Source organism: Callithrix jacchus, chromosome 1 (assembly GCF_049354715.1).
Source record: "Callithrix jacchus isolate 240 chromosome 1, calJac240_pri, whole genome shotgun sequence".
Taxonomy (NCBI): Eukaryota; Metazoa; Chordata; class Mammalia; order Primates; family Cebidae; genus Callithrix; species Callithrix jacchus.
The window spans coordinates 88998936-89022098 of record NC_133502.1 but is presented as its reverse complement, the minus strand read 5'-3'; the positions used below and the strand labels follow the sequence as shown (position 1 = coordinate 89022098).

The 23163-nt window shown below is 49.3% G+C and overlaps 1 protein-coding gene across 1 annotated transcript; it reads right to left on the bottom strand.

The window, feature by feature from the left end:
* Window positions 1-491: 491 nt before the first annotated feature.
* Window positions 492-22534, bottom strand: LOC118145569 (tyrosine-protein kinase transmembrane receptor ROR2-like). The gene is given in 9 exon segments (XM_078345575.1): window positions 492-727; window positions 730-1650; window positions 1653-1935; window positions 3263-3465; window positions 7683-7928; window positions 9927-10118; window positions 10121-10228; window positions 14069-14196; window positions 22524-22534. Coding segments are annotated over 9 exon segments (2328 nt in total).
* Window positions 22535-23163: the final 629 nt, after the last annotated feature.

Genomic DNA, 23163 nt, shown 5'->3' with positions numbered 1-23163 from the left:
GAATATTCTTGGCAGGGAGGCAGCAGAAATGGAGCCCCTGCATCCTCAAACCAACAGACCGGTGGCAGGGAACCTCAAAACCTGAGGTGCCTCCTTGCTGCCTTTTGCAGGTCCTCATTCCCAACGTTTGAAATATTCACTCCACATACGATACGGCGTGAAGGTGCCACCTACTTTCTTGCAAGGCATATGGTGCTCACTACCAGTCTACCACCAGAATCAATGCAAGCAGCCCCCAGGGTGGCCATGTGTCCTGCTCCCCAGGATGTCGTACTGCCAGGCCCCCTGCCTGGCTCGGGTGCTCCTAGGCAGGGCAGCTTTCTGTGTCGGAGGACAGAGAGGAGCAGGACTCCACCTCACCCAGTCTGCAACCCAGCTCGCTGGTCTGTGGGCCCTCCTGACTGCTGGGTATGCTGTCTTCTCAAAGGTGATTGAGGTCCCTGTGGGGTATCAGTGGGGCTTCTGTCCCAAACCCTGGGCCCGGGTGCCGCTCAAGCTTCCAGCTGGACTTGGGCCTTGTCCACCTGCAGAGTGTCACTGTCTCCCAGCAGTTCAGTCTCTGGGACAGAACATTCCTTCTCCTCCTCCGCTTCTTGCACGGGGATCTGGGTTCCATCTTCTGGGGTGTTCTGTGAGTCCTTGGTGCCCTTTGAGAGCAGGGCCGCCCTGTCTGCCATGGAGGTGTTGGAGGGGGCTGTGGTGACATAGCCCGTGCTGCTGGAGCCGCTCCACTGTGGTGCGAACTGGGCTTGGGGAGCATCTGAGGAGGCACCTGCTGCGGAGCCATCTGCATTGGGATCTGCACTGGGTAGAAGTTGGGCAGGTAGGCCGCATAGGCCGGCACCGGCTGGTAGCCATTGACAGGGACGTAGAGCTGTGGTGGGGGCACCATGGGTCTGATCTGGCCCTTCATGGGCATGAACTGGGGCTGTGGGAAGGATGGGGCCTTCTGCTTGGGTCCCACATAGCAGTCGTTGCTCAAATTGTTCACTGGGCTGGTGCTCAGGGAGTTGGTCTGCGTAGTGTTGCTGGCCCCCGAGGTTTGCGCCGAGCTGTTGTAGTTGGAAAGGTTGCCCCAGGCTCGGAGCTGGCTGTGAATGTCCTTGAAGCTGGGCCACTGGCTGGGGAACTCATTCCGGCACTCGATCATGAGGGCGTACACCCAGGTGGGACAGTTGTTGGGGCAGGGCAGCACCTGCTGGTTCCGGATCATCTCCACCACGTCCTGGTTGGAGTATCCGCAGTAGGGCTGCAGCCCGTAGCTGAAGACCTCCCACAGGACCATGCCGTAGGACCAGATATCCGAGTCGATGGAGAACTTCCAGTATGTGATGGCCTCAGGGGCCATCCAGCGGATGGGCAGCAGCGAGTTCTCCAGCAGTTTGTAGTAATCGGCGGCATACACCTCTCGGAAGAGGCCCAGGTCTGAGATCTTCACGGTCAGCTTGTCATACACCAGCACGTTGCGGGTGGCCAGATCCTTGTGAACCATGTGGTGGCTGGACAGGTACTCCATCCCTGCCGCAATCTGCACCACCAGAAGCACGAAGTCCCGGGGCTCCAGGGCGGACTTGACCATGCAGTCGTCGTCAGCACTGCCCACGTCTGAGTGCAGCGAGCGCATGACCAGGAACTCGTGGAGGTCGCCTGTGAACAGTAGCTGAAGATCATGCTCAGGGGCTGCTCCTTGGTTACGACACTCAGCAGGCAGACGATGCTGGGGTGTTGCAGCCACGCTCGCAGCGTGGCCTTGTGCCAGAACTCCTCCCGCAGAGGCCTATCTGCTTTGTCCTTCAGCGTTTTGATGGCCACGGACTGGGTCTGCTCCCCCGGGGCAGGACCCAACAGGTGGCCTTTGTAGACTTTCCCGAACCGGTCCTCTCCCAGCTCCTCCATGAACCTCACTGCAGACAGGCTGACCTCTTTGAGTTTGGCCTGTCAAGAAGAAAAGCCCCATGTGAAACTTTGCTGTGGCCGAAGCCCTGGAGGATGGTGGAAGGCAGCTGGGAGGAGCCCCGTGTGGCCACAGCTGGAAAGGCCTTGCAGAAGACCCGCTGGTTCTGCCCACCCAGCCTTTGCCTGCCCACCCATGGCTCCTGGTTAATCTGAAATACGGCTCTGATGCCGAGGTTACTTCCTTTCCACTAGTGCACCTGTGGACACACGTGGGGACACACACACACACACACACCAGGCACCAGCGGTCCTGGGGCTGCCCCGGATGCACCCTACCAGGTCCCCTCTACCCCTCATGTGTGCTGCCACATGATGTGAGATGCAATGTCTTTTTCTCAGGGATCCCATGCTGGCTTTCCCAGGACACTGTTGTCTTGGCAATTTTGTCACTTTCAGAGTCCAGGCCAGTTGTTCTACAGCGGTTCCTTCAGCGGGCATGTCATATGGACTGCTTGTCAGTTAAACATGCTTTTGGAAGGACTCCACAAATGATGGGCGCCCTCAGAACCCTGCATCTCTCTCAGACTCTACAACACGGGCTCCTCCTGTGTGGCCACCCCTCATCCTTCCCGGAGGCTCCTGGGCCTCCACGCAAGCCCCAGGGGCTCTGTGCCCTCCTCACGGGTCAGCCCCTGGCTACAGCAAACCCTCACCAACTCTGCGACTGAAGAGCTAGGTGCATCGACTCCCTCCTAGACACCTTGAAGAGCCCTTGCAAAGTCAGCTGGGAATGATGTTCCCTAAGGCTGCGAATGAACGTAAATGCCCTTTTACAACAAAAGCTGGAGAGGCTGCGGCACATATTCACATCTGTTGTATTTCAGTGCCCCCACCCCCAGCTAAGGCGGCTCTGGGATGAGGGTGGCCTTTTAGTGGTAGCCTGTCTGTCTACTCCCATTTAAGGGCTATTCTTCCATCCTTCCCTGTTAAAGCATAACAACCCAACCCTAAAGTGACAAGAAAAACTGTGGGAGGCATTGGAGCCCTCTTTTTCTTGTGTGCCCTCTGGGCAGAGCTAAGGCACCCAGATATTGTGGATGCCCACTGGGGCCCACAGGGGCAGCATGGTCCAGGCAGAGGGAGCCCCATGGACTCTGGGGCAGTGAATTCCCAACACACCTGCCATTTATTTTCTAAGGCACACATGTCCTGATCTAGTTTACAGACAAAAAAGGCAAAACAAAGAGGAGTTTAAAAGAATTATGTGTTATGTATCAAGTAAATTAAGACATTTAATGGTGGGGAAACAACCCCTGAGGATTAAACCTGGAAGAGCAACCCGGGTGGAATACGTAAGCACGGAGACCTGTTTGTGCTGGTTAATGAGGGGCATTTCCATGTCTTGGCTGGGTGAGGCCATCAGCTGTCGCCGCTGCAGCATGGATGCAGATGGCTTTTGCTTATTCCCGCACATGCAGACCAAGAAGAAAAGGCAAGCAATGACCAGTGGAATCGCGATGCTGGGGACCAAGATGTACAGAATCCCCATCATGCTGCTGTCTCGGGGACCTGTGAACAACACGGCTTTTGTGATTTTTTTCAGAAAACATCCCCTTTTCAACGGTAAGTTCCCTACCAACCCATTCTCCACCTCCAGCCACAATCTTTACAGGCACATGGGTAATCACCTATGTTACACAACGGGGTAAAAGGGCACCCCACACCCAAAAAAGCACAATGCATCAAAAAACACACACCGTGCTGCATCCTGAGGAAATACAACCCAAAACCGCTCAACCTGGAAACAAACTGGAATATGCAGCATACAAAGTAAATGGACTCTAAAGATCTTAATATTCATAGTGATCACATCCACTTTCTGTTCCTGATGTTTGAATATCATCAGAGACAGGCGCTCTGCTCAATTTTGCTTTTATCAAAGGTCTTCCCAGATAGGTTGATGAAATTCACTGGAGACCCTTGTTCAAGGTGGGTGAAACTTGGTACTGGGATTAGACACGATCCTTTTCCTCATTCAGCATTTTAATGTTTTCTTCATGTTTTTATCCAATGATGACAGATTCTTTTAGAATAATAATCCAACATGCACTAGATTTAAAGGCACACCAGCAGTCCATGCACCTGACCCAATATAATACACCATAGGGGCACAGGAATCCTTGGAAAGCACGGAGTACCTACCAACAGTCAAGGCCTCCAGCTACCTTCCCTGCATTTTTTTATCACAGGGAAAAGTAACTCTTTGTCTCCCTCTACAGGATTTACGGAAAGGCACGGGGGCACACCAGGCAGGCTGAGGTGACCTCAGGCTCTGAGCGGGCATCCCACAGGGCTGGCTCCTCCCAGGCTGCATGAACCCCAAGCAATCTGCAATTTGCGCGCATCAAAGCAACTGAATGTAAGACCAAGCGGCACGTTTCAGGAGGCTGACCCTAAGCCTGGTGGAAGGTGAGTTCTCTACAGAGCCACTTTCCCACATCCCTGGAGTTCTGTTTCCTCCTTAACCCTGCAAATAATCTTATCAGACTTAGAAGGCCCCATGGCCAGGGGACAAACGGCTTCCCATCTGGAAGCAAACAAGTGATTTCTGATCAGTGTCATCTTTAAAAGAGTTTATTCAGTTCTAAAAGTGAACATGCTATTGCCACCTTAGGAAAAAAGCACCTTGTCCCAAACCCAGCCTTGCCCCACCCCTGCTCCCCAAAGTAAGATGAAAGCAAGTAAAACCACAAACAAAACTATCTTCTGACCCACCCAGCAGCTTCCCCTCCGAAAGGGCTCCAAGGCAGGTGTCCCAGAAGTCTTAGGGGCACCGGGGATGCCGGTCCATTCTTCCTTACTAGGGTTTGGTTCATTTATTATTAAGGTTAGCAGGAGGGTCCAGGTCTCTCACACCAAGGTCAGAGGTGTGAGCTCACACCGACACTATCACCTGCCTTTATCATCTGCTTAACATTACCAAACACGACTCATGCTTACTGGGAAATACTGCAGTATTCTAGAAATGTGGCCTTTCAAAAGACAATGTTTCTAAGAGCCCTCTTTCTCAAAGGCTATAAACGGTTGAGTTTCATGTTCTCCTAATTTTATGTGTATTTTAGATTGAACCACATGGAACTGATATTCAACTATTCTGACATATAGACACTGAGTTTCATATGGTTTTCTTAAATCAAATGTTGAATGAACTTCATTTTATATTTTGTTTATTTTTGAGACGGAGTTTATTTACTTATTTATGAGATGAAGTTTTTATTTATTTATTTATTTTTGAGACAGAGTCTCACTCTGTCTCCTGGGCTGGAGTACAATGGTGGGATCTCAGTTCACTGCAATCTCGGTCCCCGGGGTTGAAGTGATTCTCCTGCCTCAGGCTCCCAAGTAGCTGGAACTACAGGCATGCATCACAATGCCTGGCTGACTTTTGTATCTTTAGTAGAGATGGAGTTTCACCATGTTGGCCAGTCTGGTCTCAAACTCTGACCTCAGGTGATCTGCCTGCCTCAGCCTCCCAAAGTGCTGGGATTACAGGTGTGACCTGCCACACCCGACCTGAATGAACTTCATTTTAAGTAGAATTGTGTCATCCATATTTTCTCACGCCTGTCTTTTTGGCAGAATAAAATCTCTTGGATGACAGTTCATGCTGAAGCAAACAGATGTGCGTGTCCCCCACAGCTGCATGCCACTCCACAGTACGGGCATCTCCACCTATCCCATCCAGACCTACTGATCAACAGTCTGTTTTGTGTTTAGCTCTCACAAGTGAGTCTGCAATAAATATCCTTTCATTTATGCCCTCGAAGTACAAATCTGCAATACAAGATTTTAAGAATTTGTCAACTTGGTGAAACCCCATCTCTACTAAAAATACAAAATTTAGCCGGGCATGGTGGCAGGCATTTGTAATCCCAGCTATTCAGGAGGCTGAGGCAGGAGAATTGCTCTTGAACCCGGGAGGCGGAAGCTGCAGTGAGCCGAGATTGCACCACTGCACTCCAGCCTGGGCAACAGAGCAAGACTCTGTCTCAAAACAAAAATAATAATAATTGACAGGTCCAAAATCATACTTTTCTTCATGTTTTGATTTACTTTTAATTACAAAAGTAATTCCTACTCACTGCAAAAAAAAAAAAAAAAGTCACTTTTGTAGGTCCGGGGAAATCACTGCTAAAAGTTTGATATGCATCTTTCCAAAACCTCATACAAGTCAGGTGCCTGTGTGTGCTCACACACAAAAGTCACTCATCTTCTTTTTGCCAGAGACAAAACAATGAACAAAAAAGCACCTCTAACACAGTTCTATCCTACAACCTGCTTTTGTTCCTTACAGGGGATGAGGCCATTCTTCTTTGCAGAAAACTGCGGTCTGGAGTGCTCCAGAGTGCCTACAGTGCAATTTGAACTACTGATAATTCCATTCTTAAAATTTGTTCTCCCATAATGAACACACTCTTGAAGACTTGTGTCTGACCAGCTGAGCCAGAGGCAATGCCAAATTTGGAGCTGCTGAATTCACACATCAGAAAGGCCATCAGTACCAGTGTTTACTCCCTGCACTTTGGGGTAGAGACACGCGGGCTTGCACCCCAGGAGGAGGCCTCCAGGTGCACGAGGAGCGCAGCCTTGCTTCACCGGCTGCTCTCTATCAGCGGGTGCCCACTCATTCACCAATCACTGCTTCTAGCTCCCAGCCCAGCCTCAGTTACCCTGCTGCCTGCAACTGGTGAGCCGTGCATGACTAAGAGGTGAGAACTGTCGAAGCTGTGAACCATCAACTACACGTGCTTCCGTATTCATGCCACTACAGACACCCTTGCAAGGAGTAAGGAATGCTTTGCTGCCCAGGCTGTAGGCGAGTGGCAACATCACGGCTCACTGCAGCTGTGAACTACTGAGCTCAAGCAGTCCTCCCACCAACCACCCAAGTAGGTGGGACCGCAGGTGCCACGCCTGGGTAATTTTTGTATTTTTTGTAGAGACGGATTTTTACCGTGTTGCTCAGGCTGGTTTCAAACTCCTGGGCTCAAGAGACCCACCCGTCTTGGCCTCCCCAAGTACTAGGATTACAGGTGGTGAGCCGCTGCATTGTCCTGTAATGTTAACGGAGAAACAAAATGGAAAGTGACTATCCCAGGACCATCCATCCATGGAAAGCGAGTGATGGAGAGCGTGAGCCAAAGTGCAAATGAGTCACTGCTGGTTAAATTAGGCGTGATCTCCACAATATTCTTCAGACTTTTCTATATTTTAAAATGTCTTATAATATGCAGATGTTACTTTCATTATCACCTACAGCTTGCTTTATTTATCTGTTTATTTTTGAGACAGGGTCTCACTCTGTTGCCCAGGCTGGAGCACAGTGCTGCAATCTTGGCTCACTGCAACCTCCACTTCCTGGGTTCAGGTGATTCTCCTGCCTCAGCCTCTTGAGTACTGGGATTACAGGCAGGCATGTGCCACCTCACCGAGCTAATTTTTGTATTTTTACTAGAGATGGGGTTTCACCATGTTGGCCAGGCTGGTCTTGAACTCCTGATCTCAAGTGATCTGCCTGCCTTGGCCACCCAAAGTGCTGGGATTATAGGCATGAGCCACTGCGCCTGGCCCAGCAGCTTTATTTAAAATAGTCACTGTGGTGAGACGGGGGGTCTGGTCACCACGATACAGAGGCGCACCCCAACCCAGGTCAGGACAGAATGTTCTCATCACAAGGTTCACTCAACAGTCTACACATTTAAAAAAGAGAGAGAGAGAATACATACTACACGAGGGTAGGTCACACAGTTCCATGCATATGTTTTTATTCTGCGTAAAGCACCAGGGGCCCTCCATCTGGCCGCCAGGGTTCCGGCAGTAGGCATGCCCCCCTCCGAGCTCGAGGAAGTCTGCGCCGGACAGGCGGTGGCTGTGGGGGTGCTGCAGGGCCCACGGCTGGCACTGATGCCGTGAGTTGGTGGTGCTTGCCGTTCCTCTGTAATCCGTGCCTGAGCCGTTATAGCACTGATGGTCTGAATGAGGAAAACATGTTAGAAAAATCTCCGGGATACAACAAAACCATTCTGCCTACACATGCCCAAACTAGAATTTCCAAAAGATCCAAGGATTTTACCTAACTTACCAGAAAAGGGCATTAGAAGTAATGGCTTAATGAAGTCAGCTCACAAATTAAATGCAGAGCACATCAGGGATATATATGGGGAAGGAAACCCATGAGAAGTATTCCACAGCCCCAAAACCATCTCTGGGACCCACAACCTGTATACCACCACCTCGTCAGGATGAGAGTGTCATTTCCAGCCTCAGGATCACTTGCTCTAGGAAGAAAGCCAACTGCACAGGCAAGAAGGGTGAACTCCCAGGCCCGGCCCCTCCACCTCAGGGCATCCTTCTCACCTCCATGGAGGAGCCCTGGGGTGGGGTGTGCCTTTGGTGAACACTTCTGTAGTGTGTGCCATGTGTGAGTCACTGTTCTAAACCTTCCTGGCTGGGCACTGTGGCTCATGCCTGTAATCCCAGCACTCAGGGAAGGTGAGGCGAGTGGATCGCTTGAAGTCAGGAGTTTGAGACCAGCCTGGCCAACATGGAGAAACCCCGTCTCTACTAAAATACAAAATTAGCCAAGTGTGTGGTGGCATATGCCTGTAGTCCCAGCTACTCAGGAGGCTGAGGCAGGGGAATTGCTTGAACCTGAGAGGTGGAGGTTGCAGTGGGCCAAGATTGTGCCACTCACTGCACTCCAGCCTGGGTGACAGAGTGAAAGTCTGTCTGAAAAAAAAACAAAACCAACCAAAAAAACACCTTCCTAAATATTGCCCCATCTGACCTTCATTCCAGCCCCAAGGATTTGTACTGGTGTCATCCCCACGGAATATGAGGATATGAGAGCTTAGCAACTTGCCCAGAGTCACAGTGAGGGTTTGTGGGCCCTCTGCAGGCAGTGGGCCCAGGGACCAGGTTCTGGCTGTCCTGGTAAAGAATTCAGCCCATTCCTGGATTAACCAATCATGCTAAATAGAGGCCTGGGGCTATGGCAGGTGGTGGCCCATTCCCAGGGTCTCACCCTTCAGGGAGGCAGCAGCCCTGATGGATGCAGTGATGTGAGCCAATGGTTTTCCTCGAGGACATCATCAGAGCTCTCTCTCCTGTGTCTGCCACCCTGACTGGCCATAGCCACCCTGCTGGGGCTCAAACTTGGGGTTCACTAAGTCTCCAAAGGGCAGGGGCTGCTCTGCTGCCAGCAAGAGGGGCAATGGGGAGCATGCTCTCTCATCCCATGCAGACCCCAAACAGGCCACATCCAAGCCTTGGCTCAGATGAGCCCCTCCACCATGCTCATCCCTTAGGTCCCAGGATGCAGGGACCTGTGAAACGGTGCCTGCAAAGGTGCAGGGTCCTTCCCTGTATGTCCTTCCCTAGCAGTGCCTGATCATGACAGGTTCTTCTCAGGTGCCCACCAGGCCAATCCTGCAGCATCTCCATGGGCCTCACACTCTTCCAAGCTTACAGATCCTACAGGTATCTGGGGACTGATTCTACAGGTTCAGGAGGATGGGGCAGGAGCTGAGAGTCTGCATTCTCCCCTGGCACCGGAGTGCATGCTGACCCTGACTCCTCTCACACGCCTAAGAGCCATTTCCCCAGATAGTGAGATCACTCCCATTTCAGAGAAGGGAAATCCCAGGCTCCAGCAGGTGGAGGGACTTGACCTGAGTCCCACAGCTGGACACAGTGCAAGCCCAAATGCGAGCCTGTGGCTGACTGGCTCCAAATCCCCTGCTCCAAGGCCCCACCTACTGCCCTGCTGGAGAGGCCTGGGCTGTGGGGCCCTCGGCTGCTAATGGGGTTCTGTGGGGCTGGGGCCTTGGAGCAGGGGATTTGGAGCCAGTCAGCCACAGGCTCTGCAGACAGACGGAGCTCCCTGGGCTTTACCAGCTGCCCCATACACGTTTCAAGGGCCCCCCACTCCCTGCCCCCACTGGTCCCACCCCGGGCCCACGGGCACTCACAGCGGCCCAGCCCCTCTGCTGGGATGCCGATGCGCATGCGTTTGGCAGCATCAGGGCTCTCGGGCATGGGCAGCGCCTCCCACTTGGGCAGCTGCAGCCGCATGAGGATGAGCGGGTTGGAGCGGGCGATGGTGTATTCCTGGCAGCACAAGTCACTCTCCAGCACCTCGCACTCGTCGCGACACAGCTCGCCCGGGAGCGCGCGTCACACAGAGGGAACACGAAGTGACAGAAGGATGGGATGGCGAACTGCGAGCACTGGTCTGACAGGTGTGTAGAGGTGCCGATCATGGTGAAGGCCACTGCAGAGCCCGCGAGACTGGCATTAGCAGTCGACCCGCCTCGCGCCCCTGACATTCATCCAGTCCCCACCCCCAGCCTGCATCCCAGATTGCCCACTCAGCCCCGTGATGCCCTGCCCCACCCCCGAATCCCCAGCCCCAAGCCCCACACCACTCTGGAGAAGCTCCCTGCCGGCAGGCCAGCCTGCCCATCACATGCTCTGATTTGCAGCAGACACGGGAGGTCCCTGCCCCAGGGTCTCACTTAGAAATATCAGAAGCAGAACAAGAGAGAAGGAAAACTAGGCCCCCAGCTCACTCCACTAGGTGCTTCTTCCAGGATAGGAAGGTTCAGACTTCAGATGCAAAAGCAGATCCCAAGGACCCGCTGTGTGTGGAGAGCGAAGGCCAAGAGGTGCAGTCAGGGGGGCCGGGCTTCCCAATGTCCCAGGTCTGTCTGGGAAGAAGGCTGTCCCGGAGGAGGGAGTCAGCTCAGCTCTGTGAACTGCAGCTGCAGGAGGCAGCTGGTAAAATGCAGAAAGCCAAGAGGGTGGGAGCAGCACAGCAGGCGGAAGGCCGCTTTACAACTCTGGAAGTTTCTGTGGTAAGGGGGAGCAGAGAAACACGAAAATTCAGAACCTCCTTTTGTGGGGCGGTTTGTTTTTTAAGGGCAATTTGTCAGAGGCTGCACTGTGGCGGCAAGAGGGTGGGTGAGTTCCGGAACAAGGTGGGGGCGTTTGGGGGAGCTCTGCTGCACCTGGAGTGCACGGCTGCACCGCAGGTAGGGGTGAAGAAGCTGGCCAACGCAGGACTCCAAGGAATGCATCAGCCTGCCCTGGGCTCACTACTCTACTTTCACCTGTGGAAGGCTGGCTTACAGCAATTGAGCTTGGGGACAGCGGAGGCAGACAGGCGCCTCTGCCCCCACATCCAGCTGAGGCTGTGTCCTCCAACAGGGAAGAAAACCCAGAAGCTGGCATTTAGTCCCTGAGCAGCTCTAGCTCCACCCATGAATGCAGTTCAATCCCATCATTTTTTTATGGATTTGGTGATTATTTGGTGATTATACGAAGGTTGTCAAGATTGCCGGCCTTGACCTTGGGGCAAGGAAAGAGGTACATGCTATGCCAGGTTTGGCCAGCAGGTGGCACTGCTGCTGCCAGTCATTCCTGGGAACCCACCCAGGACTGGGATGGGCAGCTGTGTGGGAACAGCCTTATGCATGATCACTTTGTGATATCACTCACGGCTTTCTGGGCCTGTTTCTGTACCTGCAGAGTGATTTGAGACCCCACACTGGGCAATGAGAGTGAACACAGAGCCTATAAAGTGGCCCTCAGAGTGAATGGGCCCAGGGGTCTGGTAATAGGTGGTGTCAGTGGGTGGAAGCAGCCACACCGTCGTGACTGCCATCCTCATCACATCACCTCCCATCCTCCGGGTTCCTGTGGCCAATATTTAAATGGAGGAACACAGAGGGTAAGCGGTTACAGTATAGGATGTCTTAGATTTGGAGGAAGAACTGAGGCTTCAACCCGGTTCAATCCCATCATTACGGATTTAGGATTATATGAAGGGCTGTCAAAAATGTAGGCAGGAAAAGATTGTCTAAGAATGCCAAAGCTGTCACTTCTCTTGGGCTAATCCACTGATACAATGATTCTGCTGATCTTTATAGGATTTCTCTTCTTCCTTTTGCTCACCCTGAGAATGTACTGCTTATTTCTGAAAGTGCAATTCCAGGCACTAAAAAGATGCAACACCTGGTCTCTGACCACACCCTGAATGTCACACCATGCTTTCCAGCAGAATACTGCACCCAACGCACTCATTACTACGCTTATGTCAAAAGCACAAGTCTGCTGAAAGCAACTTCAAATTTATTCTTTTCGAAAAGCCACCAACCTAGGAAATTCTCATTCTAAACTCTTCACTAAAAGCTGCTATAAAACCAGGCTGCTTGGATGCAAGTTGATTCCTTAAATAACTCCTGAAGAAATAACTGAGGGAAGCCTTGTACCTGGATCAGTGCTTGCCAATTAGTGGGGTGTCTAATAACTCTGGAGTCTGCGGCTAACATTCTTAAACAAGGTAAGAACAGACTGGAGGATGTCAGAGTGCAGGGTTCCTACTAAGGGCTGTAACTTTATTTTTATCTTTATTTTTTGAGACAGAGTCTCGAACTGTCACCTAGGCTGGAGTGCAGTGGCATGATCTCGGCTCACCGCAACCTCTGCCTCCTGGGTTCAAGAGATTCTCCTGCCTCAGCCTCCTGAGTAGCTGGGATTACAGACGCCTGCCACCACGACCAGCTAATTTTTTGTATTTTTAGTAGAGACAGGGTTTCACCATATTGGCCAGGCTGGTTTTGACTCCTGACCTTATGATTCACCTGCCTTGGCCTCCCAAAGTGCTGGGATTACAGGCTGAGTGCCACTGCGCCCAGCTATTTTTTTCTTTTATGAAACAAAACCAAAGAGAAAAATCCAAGTGCACCACTTTTATGAAGGGTGAAAGTTATTCCCTGTAACCAGTGTCAGTTGTGTGAAATACCTGTATGTGTAAATTAAACCATGGTGTAAAGTAAGTAAAGTATACTCCAGATTTTCCACTTCATGCTTCAGTGAAAACATTTGAGAAGCCCTGCTTTAATGGCAAAGAAAGCTTTTATAGTGAGAGGTACCCATATTTTCAAAACCGCCTCCCGCTAGAGCAGAATGGCACCTCCAGGTTCCTCTGTGTCTCATGATGGCTCTTTCACTTTGCATGGGACCCTGGCCCTGGCCTCATGGGTCAGGCAGTCTCATGTGACCATGACCTTGGACTCTCTAGTCTGAGAGTGACCTGAACTTGGAAGAACTTGTCAGTGACATGAGGTGAGTTTCTGCCTTAGATCTCATTGTTGCCCCTTACCAGGTCAGTGCCCTGCACCCACTTTGCCCCCACCACACTCTCCTGGGAGCACAGGTATCAGAGATCGCCCACTGATTCTAATCTGCAGCACAGCCTCCCACACCCGCGGAGAAGATCCAGCTAATCCAAGGTGCTGGGGCACGTGCCATCCACACAGGGTGTTTCTTGCTCTTGTAGGGTCTGCAGAGAAAACGTGTATGTGATGTTTGTGGGGAGAGTAGGTACAGCAGATGGCTGGCTCTGTAGGACTTTTGTCTAATTAATTTTCTTGCTATCCAAGGCCTCTTCCTGAAGGAGGACCCCAGACCCCATCAATGTGTTTGAGTTGTGTGCTGGGAGCTGGGACAGCCAATCAGAGAAGTTAAGTCCTAAAGAGAGCAAAGATGGGCAGCTCCAGTTCCTAAATGACGTGCACTTTCTCAGACCCTGAATCACGTACCCAAAGACCTGGCTTTGTTCTCTGGAAACGCAGGACTGATGAAGTATGTGTTCACTGCAGCGTCCCTTCCACCAATGACCCAACTCTTTCCCCCACACAGCTGCAATCAGGCCTGGCTGCCTTTGGACCAAAAGTGGCTCAGAGAGGATAGAAGAGTCAGGAAGTGCAGAATGAGAAGTCAAGCAGAGGGAGTGTGGGGGCACTGAGGCTGCCTGTGCCAGTGTGGCAGGCCAGGGGCAGGAGGCCCTGGCACTGCATTGAGGACAGGGCTTTGGACCCACACAAGCCCTGTCCTCACTGCAGAGTTAAATCCCATACTTGCTAATTTAAACACACAGGCCAGGAACACTTTTAGGGCAGATCATGTTAGCAATTGCAACTACTTCTAAAAAAGATCTCTGGTTTTCTACCACAAATTAGATGAAAAAGGGACTGTCCACGCCATTAACTGATGAAACACAGTGGCTGCACATGCTTATCCCCCTGTAAGAAAGGTCTGCAACTCCTACCTGTGATTCTGTTTTCAATCTACCCCTGCATCTGCAGCGAGTCCACATAAATGGTCCAGTTGCCAATGAAGCACGCACAGGCAATTCCCTGGTAAGGCTGGCAGATCCCGTCCTCGTGGTAATCATCCCTGGGAAAAACACATCAAGTCTGTTAGAGCTCTGGGAGGTGCCAGATATCACCAGTGACTTCTTTTATAATCCAGCATCTTGCGAGCCAACAATTTTGTTAATTGGTATTTATCCAAATAAGTAAAAAACGTAAGTCCATACAAAAACCTGTGCATAAATGCTATGGCAGCTGTATTCAGAATGCCTAAACTTGGAAGCAACCAAGATATGTTTCCTTAGGTGAATGAATAAACAAACTGTGGTACATCCAGACACTGGAGTATTATTTAGTGCTTAAAAAAATGAGCTATCAAGCCACGAAAAGAGAGGAAACTTATATGCATATTACTAGGTGAAATGAGCCAATCTGAAAAGGCTACATACTATATGATTCCAACCACATGACATTCTAGAAAAGGCAAAATCATGGAGACAGCAAAACTACAGAGACTGATTACGGAGAAAGATCAGTGGATGCCACGGGTGATAAGGGATGGATTTCAAGAGGTGCACTGGGGTTTCAGGGCAGTGGAACTACTCTGTATGATGCTGTAATGGTCAGCACACGTCACTATACATTCGGCAAAACCCACAGAAGGCAAAACACAAAGAACGAGCCCTAATGTAAACTACTGATTTTAGATAATAATGATGTATCAATACTGGCTTAATGGTAATAAAGGTATCACTCTAATGCAAGACGTTAAAATAAGGGAAATGATGAGGAAGGCAGGAAGACTCTGGATTTTCTGTTCAATTTTTCTGGAAACCTAACACTGTTCTAAAAAATGCCTGTTAATTTTTTTTTTAATTCAGCATCTTTAAAGGAGTATGGAAAAAGAAGGGGAGGGCTGATTAAGGGTGAAGATGGCTCGTGAGGTGAAAGGTACACAGGGATGGGTACATGTTTGTGTATATGTGCACACACTCACAACATCAGGCACATGTTTCACCTTACCCTTGAACTATTATTTTTTTTGTACTTTAGGTTCTGGGGTACGTGTGCAGATCATGCAGGGTTGTTTCATAGGTACTTACATGGCAAGGTGGTTTGCTGCCTCCACCCCCATCACCTATATTTGGCATTTCTCCCCATGTTATCCCTCCCCACCCCCTGCTGTCCCTCCCCTAGCCCCCCCCCAACAGACCCCAGTGTGTGATGTTCCCCTCCCTGAGTCCGTGTGTTCTCATTGTTCAACACCCGCCTATGAGTGAGAACATGCAGTGTTTGATTTTGTGTTCTTGTGTCAGTTTGCTGAGAATGATGATTTCCAGATTCATCCATGTCCCTACAAAGGACACGAACTAATCATTTTTTATGGCTGCATAGTATTCCATGGTGTAGATGTGCCTCATTTTTCTTGTCCAGTCTATCCTTGAACTATTTAATACATCGTAGACATTAACAACGATGCCCCTGCAAACTTCCCTTATTTGCAAACAAGTCTTTTATGACAACGATGGCAATGCAGAGGTAAATAGCACAAAGCTTTGAAAAAGAGAAAAGCAGTACACAATGTATTCTCTACTATGTTTAAAGGTGATGGAAGGGACTCTAAGAAGTCCAACCCTCAAAGAACTCACAGAATGACATACCTGCATGCCTACTATACACAGAAGTATGACCTGGCCACCGATGCACAGACATCACAGACTGCACGGCACAGGCACAGGTCATCAGAAAGGGGAGAGACACAAGCAGGCTGTTCTCCCTCCTGCTCTCCCGGTCCCCACAGGGACAGCCTGCATGCATGGGAAAGGGACACAGTCCTTTCCCAGCTCCCCAGGTTGGAGTTTGTGCTAAATTATTTTCAGCAGAACCTATTGGTCTGGCTTCAGACAATGAAAGTCATCATGATAAGTATCCTGGAGGATTTTAAAGTGGCGCTCAGGACCCTCCAAAGGTCCAGTGACATCAATCAGCCACAGCAGACACATCTGGGGACTGCCACTGCTGGCAGAAGAAGGAACTGAAGATGCCAGGACAACCCTCGCATGAGTACCTCAGGCCGGTAGTTCAGTAGCCTGTTTTCCAGCAAATCTGGAGCCTACCCCATCAGCCTGAGAGCAGTTGGCTTTCCACCCTACAACCATTTAGAGTAGACCATCCCCAAATGAAATCTGAATTCTGTTCAATTTAAGGTCAGGCACAGTAGCTCATGCCTGTAATCCCAGGACTTTGGGAGGCCAAGGCTGGTGAATCACTTGAGCCTAGGAGCTCAAGACCAGCCTGGGCAACATGGTGAAACCCATCTTTACAAAAAAAAAAAAAAAATTAGCTGGGCATCGTGGCATGTGCCTGTAGTCTCAGCTACTCAGGAGGCTGAAGTGGGAGGATCACTTTAGCTGGGAGGCAGAGGCTGCAGTGAGCTGAGATCAAACTACTAGACTCCAGCCTGGGTGACAGAGGAAGACCCTGAGAAAGAAAGAAAGGAAAGAGAGAAAGAGATGAGAGAGAGAGAAAGAAAGAAAAAGAATGTGTTCAATTTAACCAAATGGATTTAAAATCCTTATCTGAACTCTTTGCTAAGGCAGAGGCTGAACACTTGCAATAGTGGAGATCTTTTCAAGCTTCTGCAGAAACCCTTTCCTCAAAGAAAAGAATCTGGAACCACTAATCATTTAAAGACGATTTTTGTGTTAACTCCAGCTCACCAGCCAGTTTCCTTGGGTTAATTGTTCCTTAAAGGTAGTTTAAATAGGCAACACATGGGTTAATGCGGACCTGCCTGTCCCGCTTTCACTCCTTTTGAGCTGGAGTTAACTGCTGACTAGACACTGGCATTAGACAGTATCAACACAAATGAAAGTCACCTCTGCGTGGGTATGTGCCGGACATGTCCCTGTCTGGAGGCGGCTCAGGGTGCTTGTCCACTCTGCCAGAAAACTCATGAAGACATGCCTGATCAAATTAATGTCAGCTATGCCTAAGCTATGAGATTCGGCTCTGTCCCTTGGGGTGATCCCACAGGTGTGAGCGATTCCTTTTCTTCCTTGCAAGAGCCAAGGAAGACAACACTGCTTCCCCTGTTGCAGGCTTCTCCCTGGCTACTGGTCAGGTGACCACAGGAGAGAGAGAGCAAGGGGGTGTAAAGAAGATGGCAAGGGTGTGCTGAGGGGGGCTCCTGCCCTCACACTCCGCCCAGAGCTCCCTCACCGAAGCAGGCTTTCAATCTGAACAATGTCCAAAAAGCCAGACAGAAGTACTTGGAAAACGCCATCCTTGCTTTTGAACTGTATGAGAAAACAAGTGGGAGTTGCTTTCTATTTTCAAACAATTATATTTTATCTTTATCTGACATATTTTGGGACCTTGGAAGAGCAACAGAGCTGGAGAAAGTCTGTTAAGTGGATCCCTGGGAAAGCAAAGAAAGGGCTGAGACAGAATTTGGCAGCTATAAAATTCCTTCAGCAACATAAGTGCAGTAGACACGCTCACCCGCTGGCGGAGCATCCACATTTCAGAAATGCAGTGTGGAAACTCCTGCCCCTCATGCTGCCAGGCACTGCTCCAAGGCCTCATGAGACATAAAGGAAGAAGAAACTTCTACACCAAGAAGTGACTCAAGGAGGAGAGAGGGCGCTAAATAATGACAACCCTGGGGAGAGAGGTAGGAGATGGGGGGGAAACAGACTGTGATGGGAGGTGATCCTCCGCCAAGGCTGGGAAGATGGAGGAGTCGATCCGCAGCCTTCCCCTAGATGATACATGCTGAGAATAAAATGCATGGGTGTTAATAATGAAAGAGCTTTAAAGGAAACCAAGGTTTTTTGAGGTTGAAAAGGAATCCAAGTCAAAATTCAAATTAGCTACATATCAACATTTTTCCCCAAACAACTGTTTTGTTACAAAGTGGTAACCTATTCTCATCATCATTTATCTTACTATGAGAGAGGCCGACTGTCATAAACGGGCTGCCTGCCTGGGTGAAGCAGAGGAAGCTCAATCTGTGACTCACCAGGAAACAGAGCAAGCCAGCCATTCGCAAGGCGAAAACTCCCTAAGCATTAGGTGCTCTGACAGTCATCTAATGTGTGGCTGTATCAAAACTCAACACTCTTCACTCTGAGTGCAAAACCTAGAGTACAAACCATGGTGTCCTTTATACAATAAAATTACCAGACATGCAAAGAAACAGGAAAATATAACCTATGTTCAAGAGAAGCAAACCTAAAGATAACCCAGATGTTAAAATCAGCAGAGCCCGGTGCATTAGGCCGTTTTCACACTGCTGATAGACACACATGAGACTGGGAAGAAAAAAGAGGTTTAATTGAACTTAACAGTTCCACATGGCTGGGGAGGCCTCGGAATCATGGTGGGAGGCAAAAGGCACTTCTTACAAGGCAGCAGCAAGAGGAAAATGAGGAAGAAGCAAAAGCAGAAATCCTGATAAACCCATCCGATCTTGTGAGACTTATTCACTATCATGAGACTAGTACAGGAAAGACTCAATTACCTCCCCCTGGGTCCCTCCCACAACACGTGGGAAAAATTCTGTGCAATACAATTCAAGTTGAGATTTCGGTGGCGACACAGCCAAACCGTATCACAGGGCTTTAAAGTAATAAATGTGGGAAACACAGAACAGAAGAAGGTGTCGTGAAGACGTGAGATATTTCAAGAAGGATGGAAACTGTAAAAGAAGAACTAAATGGGAAGCCTAGAACTGAAACATAAGAGTCTACAATAAAAGAGTCATTGGATGGCACAGCCATGCACCACGTAACGATGGTTTTGGTTAACAACAGACCACAGACACAACGGCGGCCCCCTAAGATTATAATGGAGCTGAAAAATTCCCATCGCCTAGTGACGTCAGAGCTGTCATAACACTGTAGTGCAATTACTCAATTTGTTGTTGTTGTTGAGATGGAGTCTCGCTCTGTCACCCAGGCTGGGAGTGCAGTGGTGTGATCTGGGCTCACTGCAACCTCCACCTCCGGGGTACAAGCAATTCTTCTGCCTTGGCCTCCTGAGTAGCTGAGAATACAGGCAGGTGCCACCACACCTGGCTAATTTTTGTATTTTTAGCAGAGACAGTATTTCACCACATTGGCCAGGCTGGTCTCCTGACCTCAAGCGATCCACCCACCTTGACCTCCCAAAGTGTAGGGATTACAGGCTTGAGCCACCATGCCCGGCCAACTCAATTTTTAATAAACTCACTGTAGCCCAAATGTCCAGTGTTTACACAGTCTACAGCAGTGTGCGTTCATGCCCTAGGCCTTCTCTTGCACTCCCCACTCACTCACTGACTCACCCAGAGCAACTTTCAGTCCTGCAAGCTCCATTTGTGGTAAGTGCCCTACATAGGTGTACAATTTCTTAATTTTTATACCATATTTTTACTGTACCTTTGCTGTTTAGATACATAACACTACCATTATGTTACAGTTGTCTACAGTATGCAGTATAGTCATATGCTGTACAAGTTTGTTGCCTAGGAGCAACAGGCTGTACCATACAGCCTGGGTGTGCGGTAGGCGACACCACCTGGGTTTGTGTAAGTGCACACTATGATGTCCCTACAATGAGAAAATTGCTAATGCATTTCTCACAACCGATCTCCATTGTTACATGATGCATGACTGTATTAACAGATTAGATACAGCAGAAGAAAAAACCTACGGACTTTAAGACAGATGAATCAGAGATCTCCAAACTATATAGCCTGGGAAGCGAAGAGACAAAAAGACTTACGACAATGATACAAATATCTAACAGCGACATCAGAAATACATGATAAAGGCCAGGTGTGGTGGCTCACACCCACAATCACACTCTTGTGATGTCCTTAACATATTTTTCTTTTTTTTTTTTCTGACATACAGAGTCTCGCCCAGGCTGGAGTGCAGTGGCACAATCTTGGCTCACTGCAACCTCTACCTCCCAGGTTCAAGTGACTGTCCTGCCTCAGCCTTCTGAGTAACTGGGATTATAGGAATGCATCATTATGCTCCGCTAATTTTTTATTTTTAGTAGAGATGAGGTTTCACCATGTTGGCCTGGCTGGTCTTGAACTCCTGACCTCAAGTGATCCAACTGCCTTGGCCCCTCAAAGTGCTGGGATTACAGGCGTGAGCCACCATGCCCAGCGGAAATTTGTTAACGGAATGATTTCCTTGAGAAATAGATGCTGTATATTTATGACTCTGCTTCCAAAATGAAATACTCTAAATATCTGACTATACTGTTAACATATTAGCTGTGACAAAACGTCCACTTGTTTCACCTGAACACGCCCAACACCAACGTTTGACGTTATAAAAATCCTAGTCAGCAGAACCTTGGAAATACTGGCTTTTGCCACGGCCACCTCTAAAGCCAGGATCACATAAGGTGGCCAGAGGCAGAGAAGACAACGGCCCTAAGGGTGCCAGTTCCTGGGAAGTAAATGCTATTCTCTCCTACCCTGTTCAGATGGAGGGTCCCTCCCAGATAAGGCAAACACATTGCCCCTTGGAAGGTTGCTGTTTCCTTGGAAAACCCTTAAGTCAGTCGGTAAAAGTTTCTCACTGTGCATAATACGGCATAAGAGCTAGCCCCCGGAATCCATGGGCTCAGGTGGAAAAAAAATGACTTAAAGGAACATTACATGTATGAGTGCACATCAAAGTGCGCACATTTTCATTACTGCTGAAATACAAATATCCTGTGTTGCCATATGGTCTAATTTATTATTTATTATTTATATTTTTTTGAGATGAAGTTTCACTCGTTGCCCAGTTTGGAGTGCAATGGTGCACTCTTGGCTCACTGCAACTTCCACCTCCTGGGTTCAAGCAATTCTCCTGCCTCAGTCTCCCAAGCAGCAGAGATTATAGGTGCCTACCACCACACTCAGTTAATTTTTGTATTTTTGGTAGAGACGGGATTTCACCATGTTGGCCAGGTTGGTCTTGAACTCCCGACCTCAGGTGATCCGCCTGCCTTGGCCTCCCAAAGTGCTAGGATAACAGGCATGAGCCACCTCGCCTGGCCTAGAGCCTGCATTTAGATGTGTGTATATATTCCCTAATTACCTTACTGATGCTTATCTATTTAGTCACCTAATGCTTGTATCACATAACCTTAAAATGAATTCAGTTTCTAGCTTTTATTCTGGTTCTATACTATGGGATTTTAGGAAAGCTATATTTTCTAGAAAACAGACCCACCATCCATCCCTCCCTCCCTGTCTCTTCCTTCCTTCCTTCCTGGAAAGTTATATTTTCTAGAAAATAGAACTTCCTACCTTCCACCCGGAGCCATTGTCTTCTCTGCCTCTGGCTGCCTTATGTCATCCTGGCCTTAGAGGTGGCCATGGCAAAAGCCACTATTTCCGAAGTTTGCTGACTCGAATTTTTATGACATCCAACACTAGTGCTGGGCGTGTTCAGGTGAATCAAGTGGAAGTTTTTGCCACATCTTCCTTACCATCCATCCTCACTGGAGGAAGAATCCTTCCTTCCTTCCTTCCTTCCTTCCTTCCTTCCTTCCTTCCTTCCTTCCTTCCTTCCTTCCTCCCATTTTCCCTCCCTCCATCCCTTCCTCCCTCTCTTCCTTAATTTTTTTCCATGGACTCTCACTGTTGCCCAGGCTAGAGTGCAATGGTGTGATCTCAGCTCACTGAAACTTCCATCTCCCAAGTTCAAGCAATACTCCCGAATCAGCCTTCCTAGTAGCTGGGATTACAGGCACATGGCACCACACTGGCTAATTTTTGTATTTTCAGTAGAGAGGGGGTTTCACCAAGTTGGCCAGGCTGGTCTCCATCTTTTGACCTCAAGTGATCTGCCTGCCTTGTCTTCCTGAAGTGCCGGGATTACAGGAGTGAACCACCGTGGCTGGCCTGGCTTGGTTTCTGCTGAAGTCATTTTTAATTATTGGCTTCTTATTTGGCACCTTACTGTTTTCCTGTAATTAGGATAAACTCTGAACTAGACATGAAAATTCCCACAAAATAGCAATGGAGGGAGTTTAGGCTGGCAGCTGGTTGAATTCATGTAGATGCACTCAGTGAGAGGTGCCTTCAAATCATCTGCTTGGAGAGGCTCATTATGTGGGTAAACATGTGGGGCTGGAACTGGGGAGAGAAGTCAGACTTGGAAATGAGGAGTCCCAGGTCACAAGCATCTGGATGGAGAATGGGTGAAGTCTTGGAATTAACTGATGCTTGTTACCATAAGAAAGAGGACTATGGCCCCAGGAAGATGATTTCCCAGAGGCCAATAATTAACCTATGTAACTTTTAATTATGCAAAAGAACACCACACTTTCCTTGAGCTGTGTGTGTGTGTGTATGTGTGTGCATGTGTGTGTGTGTGTGTGTGTGTGAGTGAAGCACAATATACATGCACATACCTGCGGGACATGGGGTGGGTCCAGGACAGCAATGCAGGCCAGCCAAGGGCTCTGGTGCTCTGGCTTCAAAAAGGGGGCACCCCCTACCCTACCACCTCCTTCCCCCTAGAACCAGGACCTGTGTATAAGCCTAAAACTCATAAAATGTGTCACTTTTCAGTGGAGCAGGAAAAACAAAACCCACGTATGAATATCAGACAGGCAGCCTAGCATTAATTTCCAAGCATACCAACACCTCTGCTGAGTCAGCTTGGATAGAACCCCAGCCTTGGAAGTCCATCTGTGGAGACGCCGCCTTTTTTTCCAGCTTTGTTCTCCACATACACGCCCTCCTCTTAACAGGGATAGAAGGGAAAACAATGTCTTATGGTAGAAAATTCCTTAACCTTCGAGGATATCCACAGCCACCTCCCTCAACTTGCACAAACTTTAGTCCCACACACCCACTCATGTGGATGGGCCAGATCAGCACCCAAGCCAGAGCCATGAGTGGAAGGCCTGAGTTAGCAAGCATCAGAGTTCATGGCTAAGACTCAATGGCAGCACGTCCTGCTGTCATGCTGCATGCAGGGCTAAGCCAAGGAGACACTACTGTTCGCTGTTCAACTCTCCACTTACACAGACAGGGCACACCTCTTGA